This window comes from Lissotriton vulgaris, chromosome 4_1, assembly GCF_964263255.1.
Source record: "Lissotriton vulgaris chromosome 4_1, aLisVul1.2, whole genome shotgun sequence".
Lineage (NCBI taxonomy): Eukaryota > Metazoa > Chordata > Amphibia > Caudata > Salamandridae > Lissotriton > Lissotriton vulgaris.
Window position 1 is genome coordinate 1,259,624,651 of NC_141691.1, and position 23,629 is coordinate 1,259,648,279.

The 23,629-nt window shown below is 44.5% G+C and overlaps 1 protein-coding gene across 2 annotated transcripts in view; it reads right to left on the bottom strand.

Moving 5' to 3' along the window:
* Nucleotides 1-23,629, bottom strand: part of GPLD1 (glycosylphosphatidylinositol specific phospholipase D1) — a 655,729-nt gene that overhangs the window by 38,079 nt on the left and 594,021 nt on the right. For both annotated transcript variants that reach the window (XM_086965460.1, XM_086965459.1), the window contains 2 exons: nt 1,793-1,819; nt 1,648-1,698 (listed from right to left, as the gene is read on the bottom strand). In XM_086965460.1, coding sequence (XP_086821586.1) covers nt 1,648-1,698; nt 1,793-1,819 — 78 coding nt within the window. The remainder of the gene's footprint in view (nt 1-1,647; nt 1,699-1,792; nt 1,820-23,629) is intronic.

A 23,629-nucleotide genomic window follows, 5' to 3' on the forward strand; every position in this document is an offset into this window, starting at 1 on the left:
CAGCCTATTGGTTGGGGTAATCAGCCCTTTGTGTGGGGACAGGATATTTCCTATTGAAGTATAAGAGCCTGCCCCTCTCAGTCCACCGTGCCCAGGAAGATCCATCAGAATCCAGATGCAGTTGAGTGTCCTGTATTGTGGATGTCTAGAGGGAATGCACAAATGTGGCTGTCACCCATCCCAGTCCAGATGTGTATTGAAGACAGGCTGTCAGGCACATACAGCAATGCGTGCAGAGAAATGTCCACTTTCTAAAAGTGGCATTTCTAAAACAGTAAGGTTAAATCCAACTTCACCAGTAAGGAGGATTTATCATTACCAATCCAAAGATATAAAACATGAAAAGCTACTCCTCTGGGATCAGGAATTATCACCTAAACAGGTATGAGGTATTTTCAATGCTAACCTATGAAAGGGTAGGCCTCACAGTAGTGAAAAACACAGGGGCATATTAGCAACAACTTGCGATAATTATCGCACACCGCGCTTAGCGCGATTTTTTTTATCGCTTCCTATCGCTGGATTTCAACGCTGAGAGAACACAGTATTACCAATGTTTATCTCCACTGTGATAAAAAATCCAGCGATAGGAGCGATAGCAGCGATAGCGGCGAATCCCATCCTCAAGGTGAGATTTCCAGCAATAAAAATCCTATCGCTAAGGAAAATCTCGCTAATAGGCAGGTGGGAACTTAGCCGTAGAATCCAACTCCCATTGACTATTATAGCTAAGTCAGGTTTTCACCAGGCGTAAAATCCTGTCGCTAATCGGGGTTAGCACACTTTTTTTATCGCATTGTGGGTATTGCTAATAGGCGATAGCTGTGTTAGCGACTGCTTTCAGTCGCTACCAGTTTGGGTACACCCACTTTGCATGTCATTAGTGATAAACATCGCTGACATGCAAAGCGGGCCCCAAACCGGTCGCTATGGCCTGGAAGCTGTTGCTAAATGCTGTTAGCGACAGCTTGGTAATTAGGCGATAAACAAATTGCCGCTTGAGCGGCAGAAAGTGCCACTAAAGCGGCCATACTGCCCTTGCTAATATGCCCCAAATTTAGCTTTTTGTCGCTACTAGGACATGCAAAACATAAAAGTGCATGCCCTAATTTTTATTTACATAGCAACCTGCCCATTGGGTTACCTGGGGCCTACCTTAGTGGTGACTTAGATCTAATAAAAAGGGTATTCGAGGTTTGGCAGGTAGTTTTAATTGCCAACTTCACATACAAGCACTGCAGTGGCAGGCCTGAGACAAGGTTGAAAGGCTACATTTGTGGGTGGCACAATAACAGCAGCAACCCACTAGTACAAGCCCTGGGTATAAGGTATGTCACTTTACAAGGGACTCACAAGTGAATCAAATTTGTCAAAGAGATGTAAACCAGTTATACCATGTATAGAGGAGAGAGCACATGCACTTTAGCACTGGTCAGCAGTGGTAAAGAGTCCAGAGCCCTAAACCCAACAAAACGTAGGTCAGAAATGGAGGAGGAGGAGGGCAAAAAGTTTGGGGTGGCCCTTCAGAGAGGGCATTTTCTATAACTGGGTACATAATATATCTTTGCAAAGCTGTTAATAAAAGTACTACAAAAAACAAAATTTTTGCACCAAAGTTACATTTGTATCACAAATCTATTTTCCCACCTTTTGACTTGATTTTACAGCAACAAGAGAAGTTCCAAATCTTGATTTGTTCTGAAATAAAAAATAAATCAGACTGTAAAATACCTGCAGAGAATGGAGAACGTATATTATATCAGAGGGGTATCCACTGAATATGATAACATACCTCAGGAGAAATTAGCACGTACTGAGCCTGGAAATAAATATGAAATACAGTCAAGCACATGACGCGTTTGTCAATATCACAATTAAGCAGACAATTAAAATGTCACCTGGCAGATTAGGATCAATCAATCAAAATAACGTTATTCAGATTTATTTTGTCGATCCATAAAAGTACATGGAATAAAAGACATCATACAACAAAATATGAGACATAATTCCATACATCATAGTTTAATAACTCTTTCAATAAATTGTTAAAACTCCATTAATAAAAATCATCTACTATCTCAGAATTTAAAAATATTATCGTCCAAAAATCCCCTTGCAGTCTTCTTCATAAACCAGGTTATCCAAGTATACAAGGGATTTCCTTCTTTTTAAAGCCCAGATTATATACCCTGCAACAGCCCGGCACACAAATTCATTATCGAGGGTACATATACAATTCATGGCATCCTTATAGAAGAAATGTTTCTTTGCAATAAAAATTGCCCGTAAAAATGTTCGCCTAATATCTTCATAAAACTTGCAGAACAGCATAAAGTGCATCGTAGACTAAGTGGTTTTCCCATCACATGGACATCTGCAAATAATTTTCTGCAATTTTTCGTGTTTCGGGAATGCCACCAATTCATGTATTGTGCCCAGTTGCAGCTTAGTCAAGTAAAATCTATCTTGCAAATTTGTAACTTTGCCTAGGTATTCAGGTAGCCCAGACAACATTATATTAGTCAGATTAGGATGAATCGATTCATATTTGAGGGATGAAGTGTTTTTCTACAATTCATTTGTGCCTTTCGGCAGCATACAAAATGTAATGTTCTCAAGCAGATATTTAATTCTGTGACAAGGACAGAGCAAGTTCATACATTTAAAAAATTCAGGCTTGAACTTGGAAAATTCTAAAAAATATGACTAATTTGAAGTTTAAAGTTTGACGTTTTTACAAAGCACACTGGTTATAATGTCACGCTGAGAGGCCAACTGTCAAATTCATGAACTTTAAAATCGAAAATGTAAGCAACACAATTATTCTGTTAAGCGTAAGCCTTAAGAATGCAATTGAATTTCGTGGAATGTTTTTTGGCAAACTGACATACTGATACATTATTTGGAGTGGATATAATATTCAATAACATAAAAGCAAAATGACAAATCTGCGAATTATGTGGCATTGACATAAATATCGATTACCAATTTTTGTGCCTACAAACCTCCTTTTTTATACGTACGCATTGCACCAACTGCTATTGATGCAGAAAGGAGTGCCAGTGCTGGGCTCAATTTCAAATTACCCAGGCGAGCTATAACAAAGTATCATAGTTTCCAACAGCAGAAAGTAGCCTTTCTAGCAAATATTCATATAGATAAGTTTTTTAAAGACACACATGTAAATGCCTTTTTTGCAATGTTTCACTGACATTAACTTTTCTTTATTTTACATTATTATCTGAGATTCCAAGAACTCAATTTGCAGATCTCCCTTGTGCTGCAAAATCCCTTGCAAAACCAACCATGTTCCTAGGTATGCAATATATAACTGCCGATGGATCCCAAGTTATTTAAAATAAAATTTGTCATTCTCAGGGCGAATAGATGAAGACACGGACTGATATGCGTGCATTTCACAGCAATGAAGTACGCATGTAATATTATGTTATCTACATTTATAAAGTGCAACTAATGTAGGGCTTCTTGGCGCTGAGAGGAGGTACCATAATGGTAAGACAAGCAAACAATAAAGTGAGATATTAGAATAGCCAGCTTTTTATAGCTTTTCTAAATTTGGTAATAGAGTGGTAATTTAGTATGAATACAGATGGGAATATAATTCACAGTTTTTCTACTAAAACCGAGAAGGCCTTATCCCCAAAGTTAACATTTTGAGCACAGGCCACTGTTAGTAAACATTGATTGGCCAAGTGCATAGATCGATTCAACTGTTAGAGCTAGAATGTTGATATAAACATTTGAGAAGTGACTTAATGTACAAAACTGGAATTGCATTGTGAGCAAAAAAACGATGGGTTTAAGCCAAGATCTCTGTACTCGGTGTAAATGTTTGACATTGTTCAGCATTGCGTCCATCAATAGTTCCTTTTACATTTGTCACAATAAGTGGGGCGGGTATGCCCAGACATGGGTCAGGTGCTCTCCATGCCACTGGAGTCAAGCTAGCCTGGCTGATGAGGAGTGATACCCTGAAACAGGTCCCAGGATGCTTTTTTCCAGTCCAGGGAGGACATTGCCTGGTAGTTCGGGCTGGACTGTTCCCATGAGTGGTCAAGACTGATTTGCATATGGCTGGGTCCAAACTTGAAAGGCATTGTGAGCTAACAAACAACAGATTTAGGCACAGATCTCTTTGCTGTGGGTGAATGTTTGACATTGTTCAGCATTCCATCCATCAATTGTTCTTTTTGCATTTGTTGCCCTAAGCGGGACGGGTATAACCAGATGTGGGTCCTGCGCTCTCCATGCCATTTGAGTCAAGCTAGCCTGACTGATGAGGGGTGATACCCCGAAGATGGTCCCATGATGCTTGTTTCTGGTCCAGGGAGGATCTGATCTGGCAGTTCGGGCTGGACTGTCCCCATGGGGAGCAGGGTCAAGACTGATTTGCATATGGCTGGGTCCTGACTGAAATGGCAAGTAAGCAAATAAACGATGGATTTAGGCCCAGAACTCTGTACTGGGGGTGAATGTTTCGCATTGTTCAGCATTCCGTCCATCATTTGTTCTTTTTTGCATTTGTCGCGCTAAGTGGGATGGGTATGCCCAGACATGTGTCCCATGCTTCCAATGCCACTGGAGTCGAGATAGCCAGACTGATGAGGGGTGATACCAGAAACGGGTCCCATGATACTTGTTTCCCATCTACGGAGGACCTGGTGTGGCAGTTCATGCTGGACTGTTCTTATGGGGAGCAGAGTCAAGGCTGATTTGCATAAGGCTGGGTCCCGACTGGAATGGCATGGTGAGCACAAAAACAATGGATTTAGGCCCACATCTCTGTACTGGGGTGAATGTTTCACACTGTTCAGCATTCCATCCATCATTTGTTCTTTTTGCAATTTTTGGGATGTGTATGCCCAGATGTGTGTCCCCAGCTTCCCATGCCACTGATGTCAAGATAGCCAGGCTGATGAGGGGTGATAACGGAAACTCGTACGATGTTTCTTGTTCCCCGTCTAGGGAGGACCTTGTGTGGCAGTTCGTGCTGGACTGTTATCATGGGGAGCAGGGTCAAGGCTTATTTGCAGATGGCTGGGTCCCGATTGGAATGGCAAGTTGAGCAAAACCCAATGGATTTAGACACAGATCGCTGTACGGGGGGTGAATGTTTTACATTGTTCAGCATTCCGTCCATCAGTTGGTCTTTTTGCATTTGTTGTCCTAAGTGGGGCGTGTATACCTGGATGTGGGTCCCATGCCCTTCATGCCACTGGATGAGGGGTGAACCTAACGGATGAGGGGTAAAACCCATAAACCAGTCCCAGGATGCTTGTTTTCAGACCAGGGAGGACCTTGCCTGGCAATTTGGGCTGTCTGTTCCGATGGGGAGCAGGGTAAAAACAGATTTGCAAATGGTTGGGTCCAAACTAGGATGGCATAGTGTGCAAAAAAGAATGGATTCAGGTCCAGATCTCTGTACTCGGGGTAAATGTTTGAAATTATTCAGCATTCCGTCCATCAATTGTTCTTTTTGCACTTCATTTTTCAAAAGGCATTGAAAAAATTGTCACAAGAACATCTAGCAAGAGACATCATTTAAAAGTCTCAAGGCTCAACTCCTCTGGTAGTGTCACCCACATGCAATACAAAAGGGAAGGTGGCCTCTGTGTCAACATGAGTACTGAACACTTCTATCCAACGTAAATGGCACCCTATGCGTCAACTGTGAGACATGATCACACTACTCAATGCTGCACAAATCTACTCCAAAACCAGATCTCAATAAAGGGCATCATCAGTTGGAACTTCACGAAGATTCATGGTATATCACAAACTTAATTGCACATCTGGGTTCATTTCGGTACAAGCGACTTACTTTTGGGATGTCCCGAGCTGCCGAATTATATGAAGAAGCAATTGGAAGAGTCAGAAGCTCAGTGGTCAATGTCCCCAACTATAGTGATGTCATACCAGTGTTTGGAGCCACATCAGAGAATACAACCAGACCGCAGAACAAGTGTGCCAAAAACTACAGAGAGCAAACATGACTCTGAATGCAACCAAAAGTGAAATTCACAAAACTCAACTGAAGTTCTACAGACACATCTTCTCCAACAAGAGCATGCAGCCTGTTTCAAATAAGTTCAACACCCACAATGACACACTGGCTACCAGAGACAACAGTGATGTCCATAATTCCTAGGAATGGCAATTTATTGTGCCAGGTACATAAAGGACTATACCACTGTCAGCAATTATCTTTTAGAGTTAATCATGCAATGGACTCAGGCCTTTGAGCATGCATTTCAAGAGAGCAAAAGAAGAATCAGCAGCACCAACAACATGGTGTACTTTCATCCAACTCTATGCACAGAACTCACCGTTAATGCCAGCCCAGTGGCACTGGGAGCCATCCTGGCTCAACACCGAAAGACGGGAACTAACGTCAAATTGTCTCCTATGCCAGTCATAGCCTATCAGATGTTGAGAAGTCCTACTCCCAAGCAGAAAAGGAAAGTGTGGTAGTTGTATGGGCATATGATCACTTCCACATCTTCATATATGGGAAGCAGCTCAACTTCGTGACTGATAATCAGGCACTGATGACAATATTTGTAAACCTCACAGCCAAGATGCCATGGGGGATAGAAAGATGAAGCACTCACCTTCAAGAGGGCTCATACAGCATCATTAACAAACCGATAAGGATTACAACCCTTCATACTACACGTATCATCATCCATAGTTAACATGTGGAAAACTTTTTTTCAGCCGAGAAATATCTCAACTTAGTAACAAACCAAGCAGCACCACTGTCCACACCACTGCATGCCATGGAGCAGTCCGCCAAGAGTGATCTTATGCTAGCTAAGGTCAAGAGAAGAACACAGCATGGACAATGGCAACACTTGGAAACATGTGTTTTCTGAGGGAGTTGATTGAAAAGACCCTCTTTGCCTTTCAGAAATACATGAAGAACTGACTACAACCACACAAGACATATTGCTAAGAGACCCCAGAATTGTGCTTCCTGAGCTACTCAGAAAGCAAATCATCAATGTAAATGACATTGTGGCATTATGGCAGCCAAGAGGGCACTTTGTGAACACGTGTGGTTCCCAGGTCTGGACCAGATGTCCCATAATGCTCTTCAAGGTGGTCATCTATGCCAGCTCACCAGTGAGAGACCAAAACTGGCACGCTTTCAAATGTCTCCACTGCAGGAAAGTGTCTGGTGCAACAGTGCAGGAAGACAGAGGCAGAAATAGGACCCAAGATCATGTGAGAAGGGAGAAAATGAACAAATATTCTGATGTTGAGGTACATTGTGAAGACTCTGAGCCAAAAGAAGATAACTTGGTGCTAGTAAAGAAAAAGCAAGGTTTCAAATCAGACACCTGACATGATGACACACAGACAAAAGTTATGAAAAGAAATGGAACCATGGTGATGGCAGTATCAGGAGGCGGCTAAGTGAAACATCTCACACATTTCTAACCATACCATGCTGCAGCTGAGCATCTTCACCCAAACTCAAGGTGCACGTTGGAGCCCAGAGGTATGAGGTAATCTGATGGTGAGATCCTGGCTCACATGAGTCAACTAAGATGCAGATTCAGAGGATGCACAAGAACTCGCTCCGACTAAATGAAGAACTGTGACTGGTTGACATTTAAGTGGGGGATATCTTATTGCTGAAGCCACACAATGGGGCAGCGCTGCAGTCTGCTACTGACTCTCACCAGATGAAATGGCGAAATCAGAAACATGGACAAAGGGGAATGAGGACATGTGTTGGAGATTAGTTCCTGCAACAGTAGACCACATGTAATTATCCAAGGTTAATAGAATTAAGGAAACTCATTTGGAACAATCTGTGTTTCAAGTCTTTTCCTTACATGCAATTGTGCACTGATTATATCACAGTAGTCTTTATGCCAGTGTCTCTCTTCATACTGTACTTTTAGGTTAAGTCCTTTCAAATCTTCGGGGAACCAGGGCTTAGATTTTTTTATAGCTGATATTTAGTATTAGTGCAGGTTTGGGTACATTTTAGTCCAGTGCAGATCCTATAAAATTATAAAGATTGCCAAGAAGGTGACCTGGATTAAAATGATTTTTTTTTTTATAATTAATCTTTCAGGACCTCAGCAATGATGCTCAGGCAAAATTGTTGACAGTTAGTATTCTCATTTAAAACCAGGATCCTGAACGTGATGCAAGACTGATCTGTCCATGAGAAGGGAATATGATCACCACATTGAATTTCTTTGTAAGACATGAATAGAGGGTCGAGTAGGTGGTCAAGTGGTGTGAATATGTTTAAAGTTTAGCAGGACCAGATCTAGAACAGATAACTAATTTAGAATGTTAAATGCTTAACCATTTAGACAGCTTATAATGTACAACATTCTTGAACTTCACTAGGGTCTCTTTTTGGGATGTTAACAGGAAAGTTTCTCTCAGAGAGGGAGAGTGCCCCCTGCACACACCCCCAGGGCAAGATTCTGTTAGGGCCCCTTTACCTGCATATCTGCCGGTCTTTGAACCCGCCTTGAAAGGTACTGTTGATATGCAGGTCGTAATATGCTCAGCGGTGCTGGCATCAGCACCCCCAGCATATTCAGGCCATTTGCAAACTGCCACCGCAGCGGGATCCTTGATCCCAGCAGAGGTGGGGGTCTTGTGGCAGTCTCACCACCACACTCATTATATGGCGGACTGGCCTGCCAGGGTGGTGGTGGGCGGACCGCCACCGCAAGTACGGTAGTCCCAGGACCGCAGTATTCATAATCAGCAGTGGTGCATCCATTAGGGGCGTTGTGGTGTTGCCCCACTGAATGTCACGCTAAAATAAAATTGCCACCAACGCCCTTAAGTTAAAAGTAAAAAACAAAGACTCATGAATAGATAGCCTACCCGCCCCTACCGAGACACACCTGACTTGAGGCAAGAGGACGGGACGGCGCTGAAGGGGGTGGGGCTGAGGCAGCTTGAGTGACAGACTCAGCGCAGCACCACTATTAGCGCAGCTGCAGCAATAGTGCACATGTCCGTTTTTTGGGTTGGTCATTTTTATGACCAGCCCGCACATGCGCATACTACTACCTTTCTGCAGAGCGACTGGCGAGGGAGGGAACCAACGGTGCTTCATACAGCAGCCCCCGGGTCTTATAATGGGCAGTGAGTAACCCTGCTCTTAGCCAATCCTGGCACTGCAAGCAGCACCAGGATTGGCTGAGGCACCGCGCAGCCTGAGCCTGAGGGCAGGCATAACAGTATTGGGAGCTGCGTGTGGGTGGTGGCACTGCTGCAGCCGCACTTGTATGACTGTATCACTGTGGCTATTATGTGAAGCCATGCAGTAGTGATTGGCCATTTCGTTCCTACGTCGCAGCGCAGCAGTCACTTCACCACACAGACCTTGTGCTGGTGTCTTGACTACTGCTCGTGGTGGGTGGCTCGTATGACATGACATACGGTACTCCGACTCCGAGTCGAGATCATTATTACTTGCGATGGGCCCTCCTTGAGGTCTATAATAAGTGTGTGCAGGCTGGAGGTTCTGCTATGGAGCCTGGGCTGGGAATCTCCTCACATAGTGTGGTCGCAGTGGGGGGCTGTGGTTTGCAGAAACCTGGATTCTGTATGGACCGAGTGCTCTGCAAGAAGATTGACGTCTGCGGAAAACATTATGTAGGTGGGGGGGCTAGAAGTGCTCGTGACCTGGGGTGTACAGGGAACGGGGTCTGCAGATGGAATTGCGGTCTGTAGAAGGGGCCTGGCATGTTCCGTGCTCTGCTTTTGTGAGGTGGTCTTCGTGCTTGTCGAGTTTTTTTGTAATAGATTCAACATGTGAATTTAGGGTATCCATCTATGTACACCAGGCTTTCCTACATTGCCCGTAGCAGGACCTTCATCTCTTCCCCATCCCCATTAGCCTTCAGGAACAGACTTAAAACACTGCTCTTTCCCTAACAACCTACCTGGCGAACTGAACAGGACCACCATTGTCATACCCTCCTAGCGCTGAGAAGCCTACGGGCAGCCATGCGGTTTATAAATCCATAAACATAAACATAAACATCCCTGGAGGCCGCCACCAAAAAGACGCCCGGTGTCTAGTCCTACGACTGCTGCCAAGGGCCCCTGCGAGGCTCAAAGGAGATTTGGGACTGTTTATTATTAGTTTTCCCCATGGCCACACACCTTCCCAATATAGGCATACACTACTGCTTCTAAGACTGTAAGACAGCCTCATTTGGTCTTTGCTGTGGACTCAGGGTCTTAGTTTCCCCAACCGAAATGCTGCAAATAGGCCTCGAAATGCTGCAAATAGGCCTCAATAATGTGTACAAGACCTGACAGGGCCGTGGGAAAAAAGCTGAGTTTGTAGAGCCTGACTTTCTCCCCTAGGAAATCGGCATGAGCTGGCCACTCCCCTCCTGTCTCCCTTTGTAAAGTTGCAGCCAGGAGGGACCCTACTATCAAGGAACTGTGTTCAGGGGGCATATCGGTTTGAAATGTGATCCTTCCCTTCAGGACTCAATTTACCTGTGCACAGGGCGTCGATGCTCTGAAGTAAGAGCCGCGGCCCGCTCGCTGTGCTTGTCTGTACTCACAGGCCTCAATCGTCCCGCCACAGGTCACTCCAGCCAAGTTCCCCCAGTACTGCCTATCTGCCAGGAGTATGGATCTGCAGCAGTCCAGGCATCCTGGGACCACCGTACCTCAAGGCGCCACCCATGGCCAGCGTCTAACAGGCCTCCACAGACTGGTCCGCAGCAGGCCGGATCGCGCAGCCCAGGCCCACTCCATCTCAGCAAGCCGCACCTGGGTATTCCCGCTCTGAATCGTTTCTCCTGCAGGCACGGCGAGTATGCTCTCATATCGCCCCTCTCATCAGCAAAATCTTTATTGACGTTTAATCGATTATAGAATATCTTACGGATATTTAACTCTGCTAGCAGAACAGAGCCTCACCGGAGGGAGGCCATCTTGCGCCTAGCACCCAGGTACCCCTCTACATGGGAGATTCCTAACACCCAATGGGCCTTATTTATGAAGGTCTGGCGCCACCGGTGCGTCACTTTTAAAATGGGAAAAAGTGACGCACCAATGGCGCAAGGCCTTCGTAAATGAGGCCCAATGTTCAGATGTGATATTTCAGACACCCACCCTCCACATACGAAATGTATAACCAGTTCTCCACATGTGATTCCTCACATCACCATCCAGAGATGCCTCTTTATACCCACTTACCAACGCACCTTCCAAGTGTGATTGCTGAAACCAACTCTCAACATGTAACATTACAGACACCAACCCTCCATATACGAAACCTGACACCAACAGTCCACATGTGATTCTTGTGAATCTTAACTCTACATATGCGAGATCCTTGACACCATCCTTCACATATGAAATAAACCTTCTGATTTCCACAGGTGCTTCTAGACACCCACTCTCCACATATTACATATGCCCATATACGCATTGGCCGCGTGACAATGTTGATGCCCACCCTCCACATGTAAGATTTCTGACACCCACTTTTCAGACATGAAATCGGATACCAGTATCAACCATGTCATTCTTGACAGGCACTCTCCAAGTAATTCTTGAATCCTTCCCACCACATGCTAGGTTCATGACACCTACCCTCCACATACAAAATCTAACACACATCATTAATTTGTGAACTGACACCTACCATCCACATGTGAAATTCCCAAGCACGGTGTGTGGGACTGGGGCGCCCAGGGCCAGTGGAGGATGGGCCAGCTCTGTTGCCCTGATAGTAGTGAGGACTCTATTCTGGCGCTCGGAGCCACAGCCCTGACCTCTGGAGGTGTCTTGACAGTTGACACAGGTAAGGGGGAGCGGGGGTCCATCGCCGAACGGGTGCTCTCAGGGACGCTGGCGGCAGGAAGACCCCTGACCCTGCCGCAGCACCAGCGCAAGTCACTGCAGCCTGCGGTGCAGGCACTGGGCGACAGGGTCACTGTGTGATTTAGAGGGGTGCGCACGCGTGCCATGCCACAGGTTCAGAAACAGAAAGCATGCGGTGCTTTACTGGCGCTTTTATCGTTTGCAATAGATTAAGGGGTCCGAAAAAGCTTCATGGTAGACCTTTGAACTGCCAAAGAGGGGTGCCATCCTGCAGCAGGAAGTTATTCATTCAGGGACATACAGTGACTTTTTGTAGCCTTGTTTCTTTACGAATTTCCAGTGCAGCTGCGTTAACTTTTGTGCTTCACAAGAGGCAAAAGTCCTTCGGAAAACCCGTGAGGAGGGGCATTGCTGGGAGATGTGCTATTGTACGGTTAGTAGGTTACCAAGTCACAGAAAGGCCATGTCTTCCTAGGAAAGTAGTAACTATACTCTTGGTTCATGTAATTGAATATGTGAATAATAAATTCAAGACTGAGACATTTTGAGGGGTGAGTGCTCAAATGCGTCATATGAAGGATATAAAATAAGCGACCTGCCCAGGAGTCAAGGATTTGGTGATGAATGATAGCTTGCCCGAATGTGGTGAATCACTCTAGTGGTAGAGGATTGGCCTGTCCATGGGTGCTGTTGCTGGGCTGATGATGAACACCTGATTGCGGGGGCAATAGAAAGATGTGACAGTGGGTAAGACCGAGCCGGGGCGAGTGAGGCATCAGTTCCTGAAAGATGTCTTGAGGATATTGTTTTAAGAAAGAAAGCACTTCACAGATGGTGACTGGCTAGCATGCTAGAAATATCAATAAAATATTTAATTTTTAGCGTCTTGTTCTTGTTTTGGAGTAACTAGTTGCTTTCTTGTTACTATACTGCAACTGAGCTGGCTTTGATGCTGTACTTGTAGAGTGTAGTCCGTGTTCTTCAATCGAAAGAAAAATAAATATATTAGTGTATTTTCAATACTTCCGTGGCCAATACATTTTAGTAATCTTAGTGATATGCTTTTAAAATAAATCTGCATACAGTATGGAGAACACAAACATCATGCTTTGATTACTTTCCTGTAATCCCAATACTCCAATTCTATTTTCTTGTCACAGTTCTTATTGGTATCGGTGTGCCTCCCAGAGAGGCACATCCAGGGCATTAAGTGGGCCGGATCTCACTGTGATGAGCACCAGCAGTTTTTTAAAGGGGGCTCAAAATTGGTCTCTATCGGGCTCTGTTTTGTGCCCCGGCACAGGTGGTGGTTTTTTTCCGGACTGCAGTGACAGCAAGCACATCCATGTGTGCGTGCTCAGACTGCTCACTTCTCATTAGTGGAGAAGTTACGGTATGACGTCATGCCAGGTGAGCGGTTGCAGGGGGAAGGGAAATCCTTTAAAAAGAGTCATTTTCTCTCTGGATTTCCCTTCTGTTTTTGAAACTCAGGCGCAGCAGGAGAGTGTTAGGTCTGCGAGACTGCCGTAGGGGTGTGCTAGAAAGATACGTGCGTGTGTGTGTGTGTGTGGGAAGATCGGACCCTGCCTTATGTCCTATGCTCTCACGTAAACATTTCTCACAGCCCGTGGGTCTGAAATGCCATCAGAACATTAGGATAAACATCTGGACCTCCAGTCCGAGCTGTGTGCCATTGAATAAGTCACTGTGCTGTAATTGTATTGGCAGGCCTTTTCAGATTCTTCTCGGCAGCTAAGGAACTGCTTACTCTCAATTTAGCTCAGACTTATTTTACTTCTAAGGATTTGTGTAACATGTGCTTTAAATGGTCTGTTTCCTGTCTCTGGGTGATATGCTTTAAGCACAAATGTTTCACCTTAATAATGGTTATCAGAAGACATTGCTGTTCCTGTAAGGTGCTAATTGAATTTAATGGCTGCAGTAATGAGCAGCATAAAAAGCTAAAAGCCAGATGAGCTAGGTCAATTAATGGAAGAGCTCAGAATAACTATAACATTTAAAGTACATGCAGCTTTGTTCCGTGCCCTGTCAACTACTCACAAAACATGTTGTGCAAGTTACAACCTGCTGTGCGAGCGCAGGGAAGTACTCAGTTCTGAAGCACTGCCTCAACTTAAGTTATTGGCCAGAAACAACCTGGGGTAACTCGAGGCATTAAGTAATGTCCACTCAGCTTGTCATCCTTGCACACTCAAGCGTTCCTTTAAGTTATGATGGCCCCTATTCTGCACTTTTTCTCAAAACACTTTAGCAAGCGGCCTAACGAGATACAATAAAAATGTCACAACAACGCTGATGGTTAATGTTTTTCCTAGAGAGAGATCAGGGTTTTGTTTAGTGGAAGTTTTGACTCACGGAAAGGTAGCGCAGAAGGTTAATGTGCCTGCTGCAAAGAACATGTACCTGATGCAGATCACAAAATGCACATGATGTATATAGGTCAGTGAGTCACTGCTTTTGTCAGAGAGATCCTTTTGTTACTTGCAGTTTGTAAGTTAAAATCCTATAATACAACAGTGAGCTATTAACTGTCATCTAAGAGCTGCATGCAAACTGCAAGGTAAAAATTGGAGGGTTATGTTTTTTCCCCCCAGTCTTTGTTTGATTACCATAATGTTTCAAAAATAAATTGTTATATTTTTATTTTCAGCACCTGGTAAAGTGTGACAACCTGAACCATTACCTAATTTTTGGGCAATTTTTGGATGAAGAACAAGAGGCCCCAACCTCCTTTGCTGCTCTTTCACCCTGTCTACGACCCAGCAAACACCAGTGTTAAAGGTCAGGAAACTGATGCTATTTTTTTAGATTGGAGTTAGGGCTATGTATGTGGTCACTCTACATGGGGGTTGGGGTGGGTGCATATTCTGAACATTGTACCCTCAGTGGATGGAATTTACTAATAGCCTTCGCCCTGTGCTTTGGGAAATAACAGTTGTTAAAGGCGCTATCTATTCCTTGCCTTGTTCAAGTCCCCTCTACAGTGTCTGTTTCAGTGCTTTCAGCAACCACTATAGCACACAGAGGCAGCAGGCAGTAAGGCTGTATTTTTAGCAGTCATGTTGTTCAAAGGGGAGCTTTTGGAGATATATTGCGATAATGCACAAGATATATGTTTTTATACTGAAATTTGATATTATTGCACCAAACCTTATACGTTGTACTTTGATTATTGACAGGTTTCTTTAATATTGGTAAGGACAGCATCGGCATGATGAATACAGCAGAACAGCTAATTACAATTTCATTCCATGCACGGCCACTAGAAGAGAAACTACATATAAAGCGATTAGGACCTGATCGGCCTGAGCTACAACTAGAACAAGTTACCCAGGACAGAGGAAAATCTTACAAACGTACATTCCTAAACACCTGGTACACAAAAGCTGATTGGCTTACAAGGTGCCAGTCAAGACAAAAACCATTCTGCTTCCCCTGCTTGCTGTTTAATGGTAAATTTTCTTGGATAAGAGAAGGAGTAGAAGACTTGAAGCATTTGCCTGAAAAAATGAAGAAGCATGCACACACAAGAAAGCATATGGAAAACCTGACGAGACTGGAAATGTTGGGAGACACACCGATTGAGCAGCACATAAACGATGCATATCGCAAAACAATACAGAAACACAATGAAGCAGTTGATAGGAATAGCAAATGCTATCAAAAATAATTGATTGCATTCGTTTCTGTGGTGCTTTCGAACTGGCATTGCAAGGCTATGATGAATCAGAAGGTTCCCCAAATCCTGGAATATTCAGAGGCCTTGTGGATTTAATAGCAAGCATAGACAAGGAAATGGAAAATGGTAAATAAATGGTAAATAATTGATTACCCAGTCATAATTTCTATACATTAATAAGGATTGCTCATAAAATGAGAGGCAGAGTCCGTGGTGTCCGATTCAAAAGGGCTTTAATGCAATAGCTCGAGCTACTGGAGAATCGGGTTCCATCACCACTAGGGTTCAGGAAGGGTCGTCATCTAAATCTTTATTCACATAACACATTATATATAGTTAAACATACATTGCATTGGATAGAGAAGGCGGAGCGCTCTAGGCGGAGCAAGTGAAAGAGAGAGATAAGAACACATGGGCGTGAAAGAAGGCGTATAAGGAGGCGTACACGTGGGAGTTCACTTGATGAGTCATAGGTGTGTCATAGGTGGGTGGATAGAGGTGTCATAGAGGAGGTCTGCATGGTCAGCAGGAACCTTTACCCTACTTGTGCGCGCGAAACTAGTCATGACGTGAAATTGACGTGTAACCGGGGAGAGCTGGGGGAGCTGACTTTAGCACTAGTAGGGGAGTCTGGGATGTCAGAACGACCTGCACCTTTGCAATATCTGGTATCTTGTGTTTGGAGGATGTATTGTCTGAAGTAAAGGTCGCTCGAGCAAAGGCTGCTCATCACTAAATGCTAGTGTGTGCATATATTTCTTCGTCCATTGGGTGGGGCCATGGGCCTTCTATGGAAACGGGCTCAGTAAATCACTTGCATGGAGACAGAAAGGCTAGGCCCTATCTTCTGCAGGCGGAATATGTTTACCCCTTTCACTCGACTGGAATGTGTTTTCTGTGGAGCTGAGCAGATAACTGTAGGCAAAATACTGTCTTTGGCAGGCCAGGCTGGGCACCTCTCGGCTGAGCAGGAAGTAAGGGAGAGGTCAGGGATACATAACTAAACTGCAGCTTTCAGAGTCAGAGGAGGCTCGGAGCCTGAATTCGGGTCCTGGCTCGGCTGTGCCACAAAAACGTGTGCATCTCGACTTTTAAACGTGTACCATGTAAATGCATTGGCAACATAGGTCTCAGTGCAGAATCAACATTTCATTCATGGAGGGCCCAATAACTGACATGCTAACATTGGACGGAAATGCAGAGGCATTATTATTACAGCCATGAGAAGGGAATTACATGATAACATGGACATACATGGGGCATAGGTACATGTATAGGGTGCGAGTGGGGGACACACTGGCCACGTAAAATCTCTATTTCCTCATTCCCTCCTTGTCCCCTACTGTGCCCTTTAGGACACGTCTATATTCATGAGACCATCTATTTGTTCATATAGCATCATTTGCTCGTCTTTTTTCATTTGTGCACGGGAACGTGTACGGGGAATACAGGCAGTGGTGCACAAGCCACAAATCGCTGGGCCACATTGCAGACAGAGACAGCAACTGAATACTACGAGCAGTATTATTCCCAGGAAGGACAACACTGTCCAACCCCATCCCGTTATTACACTCCAGAGCCAACCGGACCAAGACCATGGGTCTTGATGCATTTCACGGGCTATCTTGTGGAGTCTCGTTATTGCTGCATACACTGATGGCGCGTTATGTGGAATAAACACACAACAACTGGAGCCGATCACTCTACAAGCCCCGCCCCTATCAGCCAGGATGACGTCAAGAACAAGGCGGTTCTGAAGAACAACAAGTCTCATAGCAGACTGTTCCTCTGTCAAGTTACCTAAGGCAGAAGTAGTCTCATTCACTACTGCTTCCAGAGTTCTTGTCAATCTGCGTATCAATTTACTATTTTGGACGGGACCTATGAACCAGAAATATCCTTTAATAAAATCTTTATATTGTTCCCACGCTGTCTCAGTCTGATCGACAACTGGGGAATCGATCTCCCTCTTGTGTCTAACATGTACTAGTCGTGAGTCTCGATGATAATGGGATGGGGCCAGAAAAACAGGTGGCAGTAGGAACGCTATATAACACGTCCCACCCCAGTCTAAGGGCAGACGTACATAGGCTGTCTGACCGCAAATGAAATAGGAGTGGCGGGAAGCTTTCAAAGTAGACTCTCCTTTATCATTAAACTCGATCACAGTATTACAATCACTGTGTCCTAAGTGCACTGAACCATTCTTTCTAACCCATAATTCACCTTTCACCGGTAAAACTGTTATGAACGGTGAACCTATATTTGTCTCGGACTGGACGTTTAGAATCATGAGGTTAAGGGAAACATTTCCTAATTCGTACACTTCATTTTCTAGATCTGTTCCTTTCCTTTGGGGAAAACCATCTTTGTCGGGGAAACATGCCTTGTTCATTACTATATTCAGGTCCCCCCAAATCCATTCACTCCGGGAATCTGTAAACTTTCTGTCTTGTGTTGATGACATTAAAGCAAACCATGCTCCGCACGAACCATTGTGCGAAAACGGATAAGGAAAAAGAGGCAGAACTCCCTTCGTTTTCTGATAAGGTGGGAGTCGGCCACATACCCAGCAATTCGTTACATTGCTGGCCTGGTGAGAATGGTGTAACATACGAATAAAAGTATTGTTGCGCAGTGCTAGTCGATATGACAATTCATGGGGTGGCAGATCACTGAATGTGTGCTCTACAGTGTCATTGAAGAAAGAATGTATATGTGAACCAAGAGGAGTAAAGAAAACATGTAGCGTCAAGCTTATACATATAATCAATATACTTAAAAAAAACATAATGATCAGAGTTACTATGCATCTGCTGCGTAAATTTTTGCAGTATTTTTCTTTCATCTCTTTCTGCCTATCTCTCTGTCTATTTGGGTCTACGATCTTATACATGTCAGGAACCTGTCTAACCGCTTCACCCGAGGGGGACTTAAACAATTAAACGCTGTCTGACTTACTAGACCGTAGCTTTAATTTGTACTCTTGTTGCGGAGTCTTTTCTAGCAAAGGTAGTTTTGAGTCACTGATATCAGAGCAGTCCTTAGTGTCTTTTACCGATCCAAGTCCATGGAAGCGTTTCACGTGGTGAGCATGTATCCAGCCCTTCCTCCCCTCGACCTTGACGGTGGTCCTCGTCGTTAGTAGTACCAGCTTCGGCGCGCGCCAGCGGGGCTCGAGAGGACTTGAACGATCCAAATTCCGGATAAAGACGGTGTCCCCAGGGACAATCGAATGCTCCTTCACCTGGGTGTTGTCGGGGAAGGCAGCTGCAACCTGTGAACGACAAGAAAGGAGTGCAGACATCAAGGAAGCCAGGTAATCTGTCAGCATATTACTGTCGACATCAGTGATCTTTTTCGGCATAGGCGTACCCCACATATTCGGTGGTCTACCAAAAACCACCTCGTACGGGGACAGTCCTGTTCTGGAATGAGCTACCATACGCATGTAAAAGAGGGCAACCGGCAAAGCTACCATCCAATCCACGCCTTTTTCTGCACAGACCTTCGCTAACTTAGTTTTGAGTGTCTGATTGTGTCTCTCAACGAGACCTGCTGCCTCTGGGTGTCGGACGCAATGGAATCTCCATTGGTACCCTAACAGAAGGGATACTTGTTTCATAAGTTCAGAGGAGAATGGCTGACCATTATCTGAGTACACGACACGGGGCAAGCTGTATCGGGGAAAGAATTCTCGGACCAACTGCTTGGCAGTGGTCACAGCAGTGTAATCTGGGACTGGGTACGCTTCTGTCCATCTAGATAGTGCACATACAACTACGAGGACGTACTTGTATCCTCAACATCTGTCCATCTGAATATAATCCATCTGGAGGACTTCAAAAGGGTGGTCAGGAGGATGAAATCCACCTTGTTCCACGGGAATGCCTTTGCCTGGATTGAACTGACAACAGATCATGCAGGTACGCACTTTCTGTTTTGCTGCTGCACGCAGGTGCTTGTTGAACCAGATATTCTGTAAACTGTCTAACATGGCCTTTTCTCCTAAGTGTGCTGGACTATGTGCTGTATTTATGATAACTTGAACCATGGAGTTAGGGAGAAACCATGTGGCTTTGCCTTTTGTCATCCAACCCTGGTCTGTCTGGACCCCTCCTTGTTCAGTCCATTTCTTTATTTCGTCTGGAGTGGCATGTGTCTGAATGTCGAGTACATCTTGTGAGGGATCCCTGACTGTCATGCAGTTTGTCAGTGATGGTACTTCTGTCTTTGTCGTGTTCGTTGGAGTCTGGGCTGTAAGTTTAGCTGTTCGATCTGCCAGGTCATTACCCTGGGAAATGGTGTCTGTGACTTTAGTATGTGCTTTGCACTTCATGATGGCTACGGCTGTAGGCAAGTGTATTGCGTCTAACAGAGCCTGGATGAGGGGACCATGCTGAATCTTGGCCCCATGAGAGGTCAGAAAACCTCTCTCCTGCCATAGGACTCCGAAGTCGTGAACGACTCCGAAGGCATACTGTGAATCTGTGTATATGTTTACTTTCAAGTTCTTGGCTCGTATACAGGCTTGTGTCAGAGCAATGAGCTCTGCTGCTTGGGCTGACAGCGTGTCAATTCGTTGTGTCTCTATGACTTCAGTATCAGTGGTCACTGCATATGCGGCCACTAACTCTCCTGTGCTTGTTCTCATGCATGAACCATCTACATAAAGTGTCAGGTCTGGGTCGGGTAGTGCAATGTCTGTCAAGTCTTGTCTTGGCTTCGTTACGGTATAAACTACTTCCACACAGTCATGTGGTGCAGGGTCTGCTGAGCTTGAGGGCAAGAGTGTAGCAGGGTTCAGGGTATAGCATCGTCTGATCTCTATGTGTGGCTGGAACAATGTCAGTTCATATCCTGTCAGTCTTGCTATAGTCAGGTGTTGAGTCTGAGTCCTGTTCAAGAGAACTTCCACTGAGTGTGGAACCTGTACTGTCAGGGGGTGTCCTAACACAATAGAATCGCTTTGTCTGATTGCTAGGGCTGTTGCTGCAACTGATTTCAGCCACGCAGGCAGAGCCTGGGCCACTGGATCCAATGTACTAGAAAAATAAGCACAAGGCTTGTATTTTCCTTCTTGATCTTGTGTGAGGACAGACAATGCATACCTTCTCGTTCAGTGCTGAAAAGCGTAAAAGGCTTGCTGTAACAAGGAGTCGCTAACACTGGTGCTTGACATAAAGCTTTTTTCAGTTCATCAAATGCAAGTGTATGTTCTTGAGTCCAGGGGAGGACAGTCGAAGTCGCTGCCTCCTGTGTTGTCAACTGTATGAGTGGTTTGGCTAGATATGCATACTGGGGAATCCATTGTCTGCAGTAAGAAGTGAGGCCAATGAAGGCCCGTACCTCCTTTTGTGTCTTGGGCTGTGGAAGATTTGCAATTAACTGAATGCGGTCTGGTGTCAGCTGTCTACCCCTCTTGGACAGCAAGTGTCCAAGGTACACCACTTGCTGTGCACAGAATTGTAACTTCGAAGGGGACACTTTGTGCCCCTTGTCTGCCAGAAAGTATAAGACTGTCAGTGATGCACGTTCACAGTCTCGTTCTGTTCGTGCTGTGATCAGGATATCGTCCACATATTGGAGCAATGCGGTGTCGGTAGGCATGTGAATACTGTCTAGTTGTCTTTTCAATGCTTGACTGTAAATACTAGGACTTTCTGTGAATCCTTGAGGAGCCCTCGTAAATTTAAAGCTGCGTCCATTTAAACAGAATCCGAAGAGGTACTGGCTTTCTGGATGTATTGGGACACTAAAGAAGGCGTTCTTGAGATCGATTACAGTAAAGAACGTCGCTTCGGAATCAATCGCAGTCAGTAATGAAGAAATGTCTGGGACCACTGGGTACTGGGGTATTATGCACTTGTTCAGTTCTCGGAGGTCAATCACTAGTCTGTAGACTGGTGGTGCATTTGGGTCAGTTCGTTTAAGAATAGGAATGATAGGAGAATTACATACATTGGAGTCAGTTTCTACAACCACTCCCTGTGCAATGAGTTCGTCAACAATTTTCAGTAATGCTATTACAGCATCAGGTGGTAACTTGTATTGTCGGATTCGTGGCAGTACAACTCCTTGTTTGAGAGTGACACGGTGTGGCGTAATGTGCATGTAACCTACATCAGTCGGACCTTGCGCCCATAAATGCTGCGGTACATTCTGGAGTCTGGGATCAAAATCTCTCAACACATAATGTCCTTTAAAATCACGTAAAAACAATCGCACTCCTTCAGGAGAACAACAAATCACTGCTCCTAGCTCTTTTAATGTCTTTATACCAAGCAAATTTTCTGGACATGAATTAGTAAGCAATAAGTCTGTGGTACGGGACAATGGACCAACTCCTAGGGAAACTGGCTTTGACACTTCGTTCACAATAGGCTTTCCTGAAAATCCCAGGGAAATATTCTGTGAGCCTGAGAGAGGTGCCCCTGGAACCTCGTCATGACTGATGGTAGTTCTGCTCGCCCCTGTGTCAATTAAAATTTTTCTGTCTTTTCCCAATACACGACTATGTACATAGGGACCCTCTTGATCTACAGGAACCTCAATAAGGGGCAAGCCAACCTCCCTCTCTAGGCTATTTCATGAGTACTGTTGATATTCTGGCTAGTCTGACTGTGCGTACTGGTACATTTGTTGCGTGACATGTTGTATGGCAGCTATTGGTTGCGGTACAGCTACTGTCTGTTGCGTGTTCTGTGGCGTTTGCGTGTCCTGCGGGGTGCTATTCTGTCTGGGAATACGCGGCCTTTCTTTTGTCTTGCCTGTAGCTATATTGTGTTTCAGGACAGCACATTCATTTACATAGTGACCTGGTTGCTTGCAATAATTACAGTTCCCCTTAACAGGTGCCGTGCCCTTTTTATGGCCATCAGCTGGTACTGATTGTGCAACTAGTACTTTCATTTTCGTATCTTTCATGCGTCTCTTTTCGTGTTCCTGTTCCTCTCTAATTCTGTTCTGGTGGTACTGTAACATTTGTAACATTTGGGAAGAGCTATTTGCTTGCCAGGTACTCTCAACCTTTAGTACTCTATTTTTGATCGGGGGTAAGGAATTCTCTACTAATTTGCTCTCAAAAAGATGTGGGTACGATTCACTATTTGTCTTCAGGCCACTATTAATAATAAAACATTTTTCGAATCTAGAATAAAAATCACTAGTGTCTTCATCTGGTTTCTGTTTACAGGCTGAAATAGCATCACAATCTTCCTTTTTAGTAACTAATAATCTCGGCAAGACCTGTATCAATAATTCAGGTAGTGCTTTAGCTTTGTCCCCAAGACCAACACCAGGGCCTCGAAGTTTGTCTTAATCTTCCAATTCTGTCCAACTGATCTTTTTCTCTCCCACCTCCCAATCTTTTTCTTTAAGCTTTTCGTAAATGCCTGCTGGTAACAGTACTTTTAATAATTTAATGATGTCAGCGTATGTGTAATCTCCTAGGCGGAGAATGTCTTTTAATTCACGGTGGAACCCCCCCGGGTCTTTATCATGACAGGGCAGTAATTTTTTCATTTCCAATATTTCTATTTTTGTCAAGGGTGTATAAACATATACTCGTTGAAGCTCAATCGTTGCATTTCTAACGGGATGCACCTCTCATAGGGGGTTCTGTCTGTCTATGTGTAAACTCTTTCTGTCGTGGTGTGGGGCAGGAATCATGTGTGTGGTCAGAAAGGTCAAGTACTTATGTCGTTGGTCTAGAATGACATTAATTAATTCGGTACCTAGGCATCTCCATCTCTCTAGGAGTAAATCGTCCAATAATTTATACAAGGGACCTGGATCAGAATGCTGGCTCTCGTACAATGTGATCAGATGTTGAACCATGTAAATACCAGCTAAACGCTGTTCCTCCAGAGGAAGGCTTAAAAATGTTTGCGCCACTACGTCATCATTATATATGTTAGAATTACAAGCCCATTGAACGTCTGACCGGGCTAGTTCCTGTTCATGCATAGTACGATGTTCACCGCCCCCTACTCGTTTTCTCAGTGCATTCTCAGTAGCTTGGAATAGGTGTTCAAGAGAATATCTTTCTGGTATGGGAGGACCATGTTT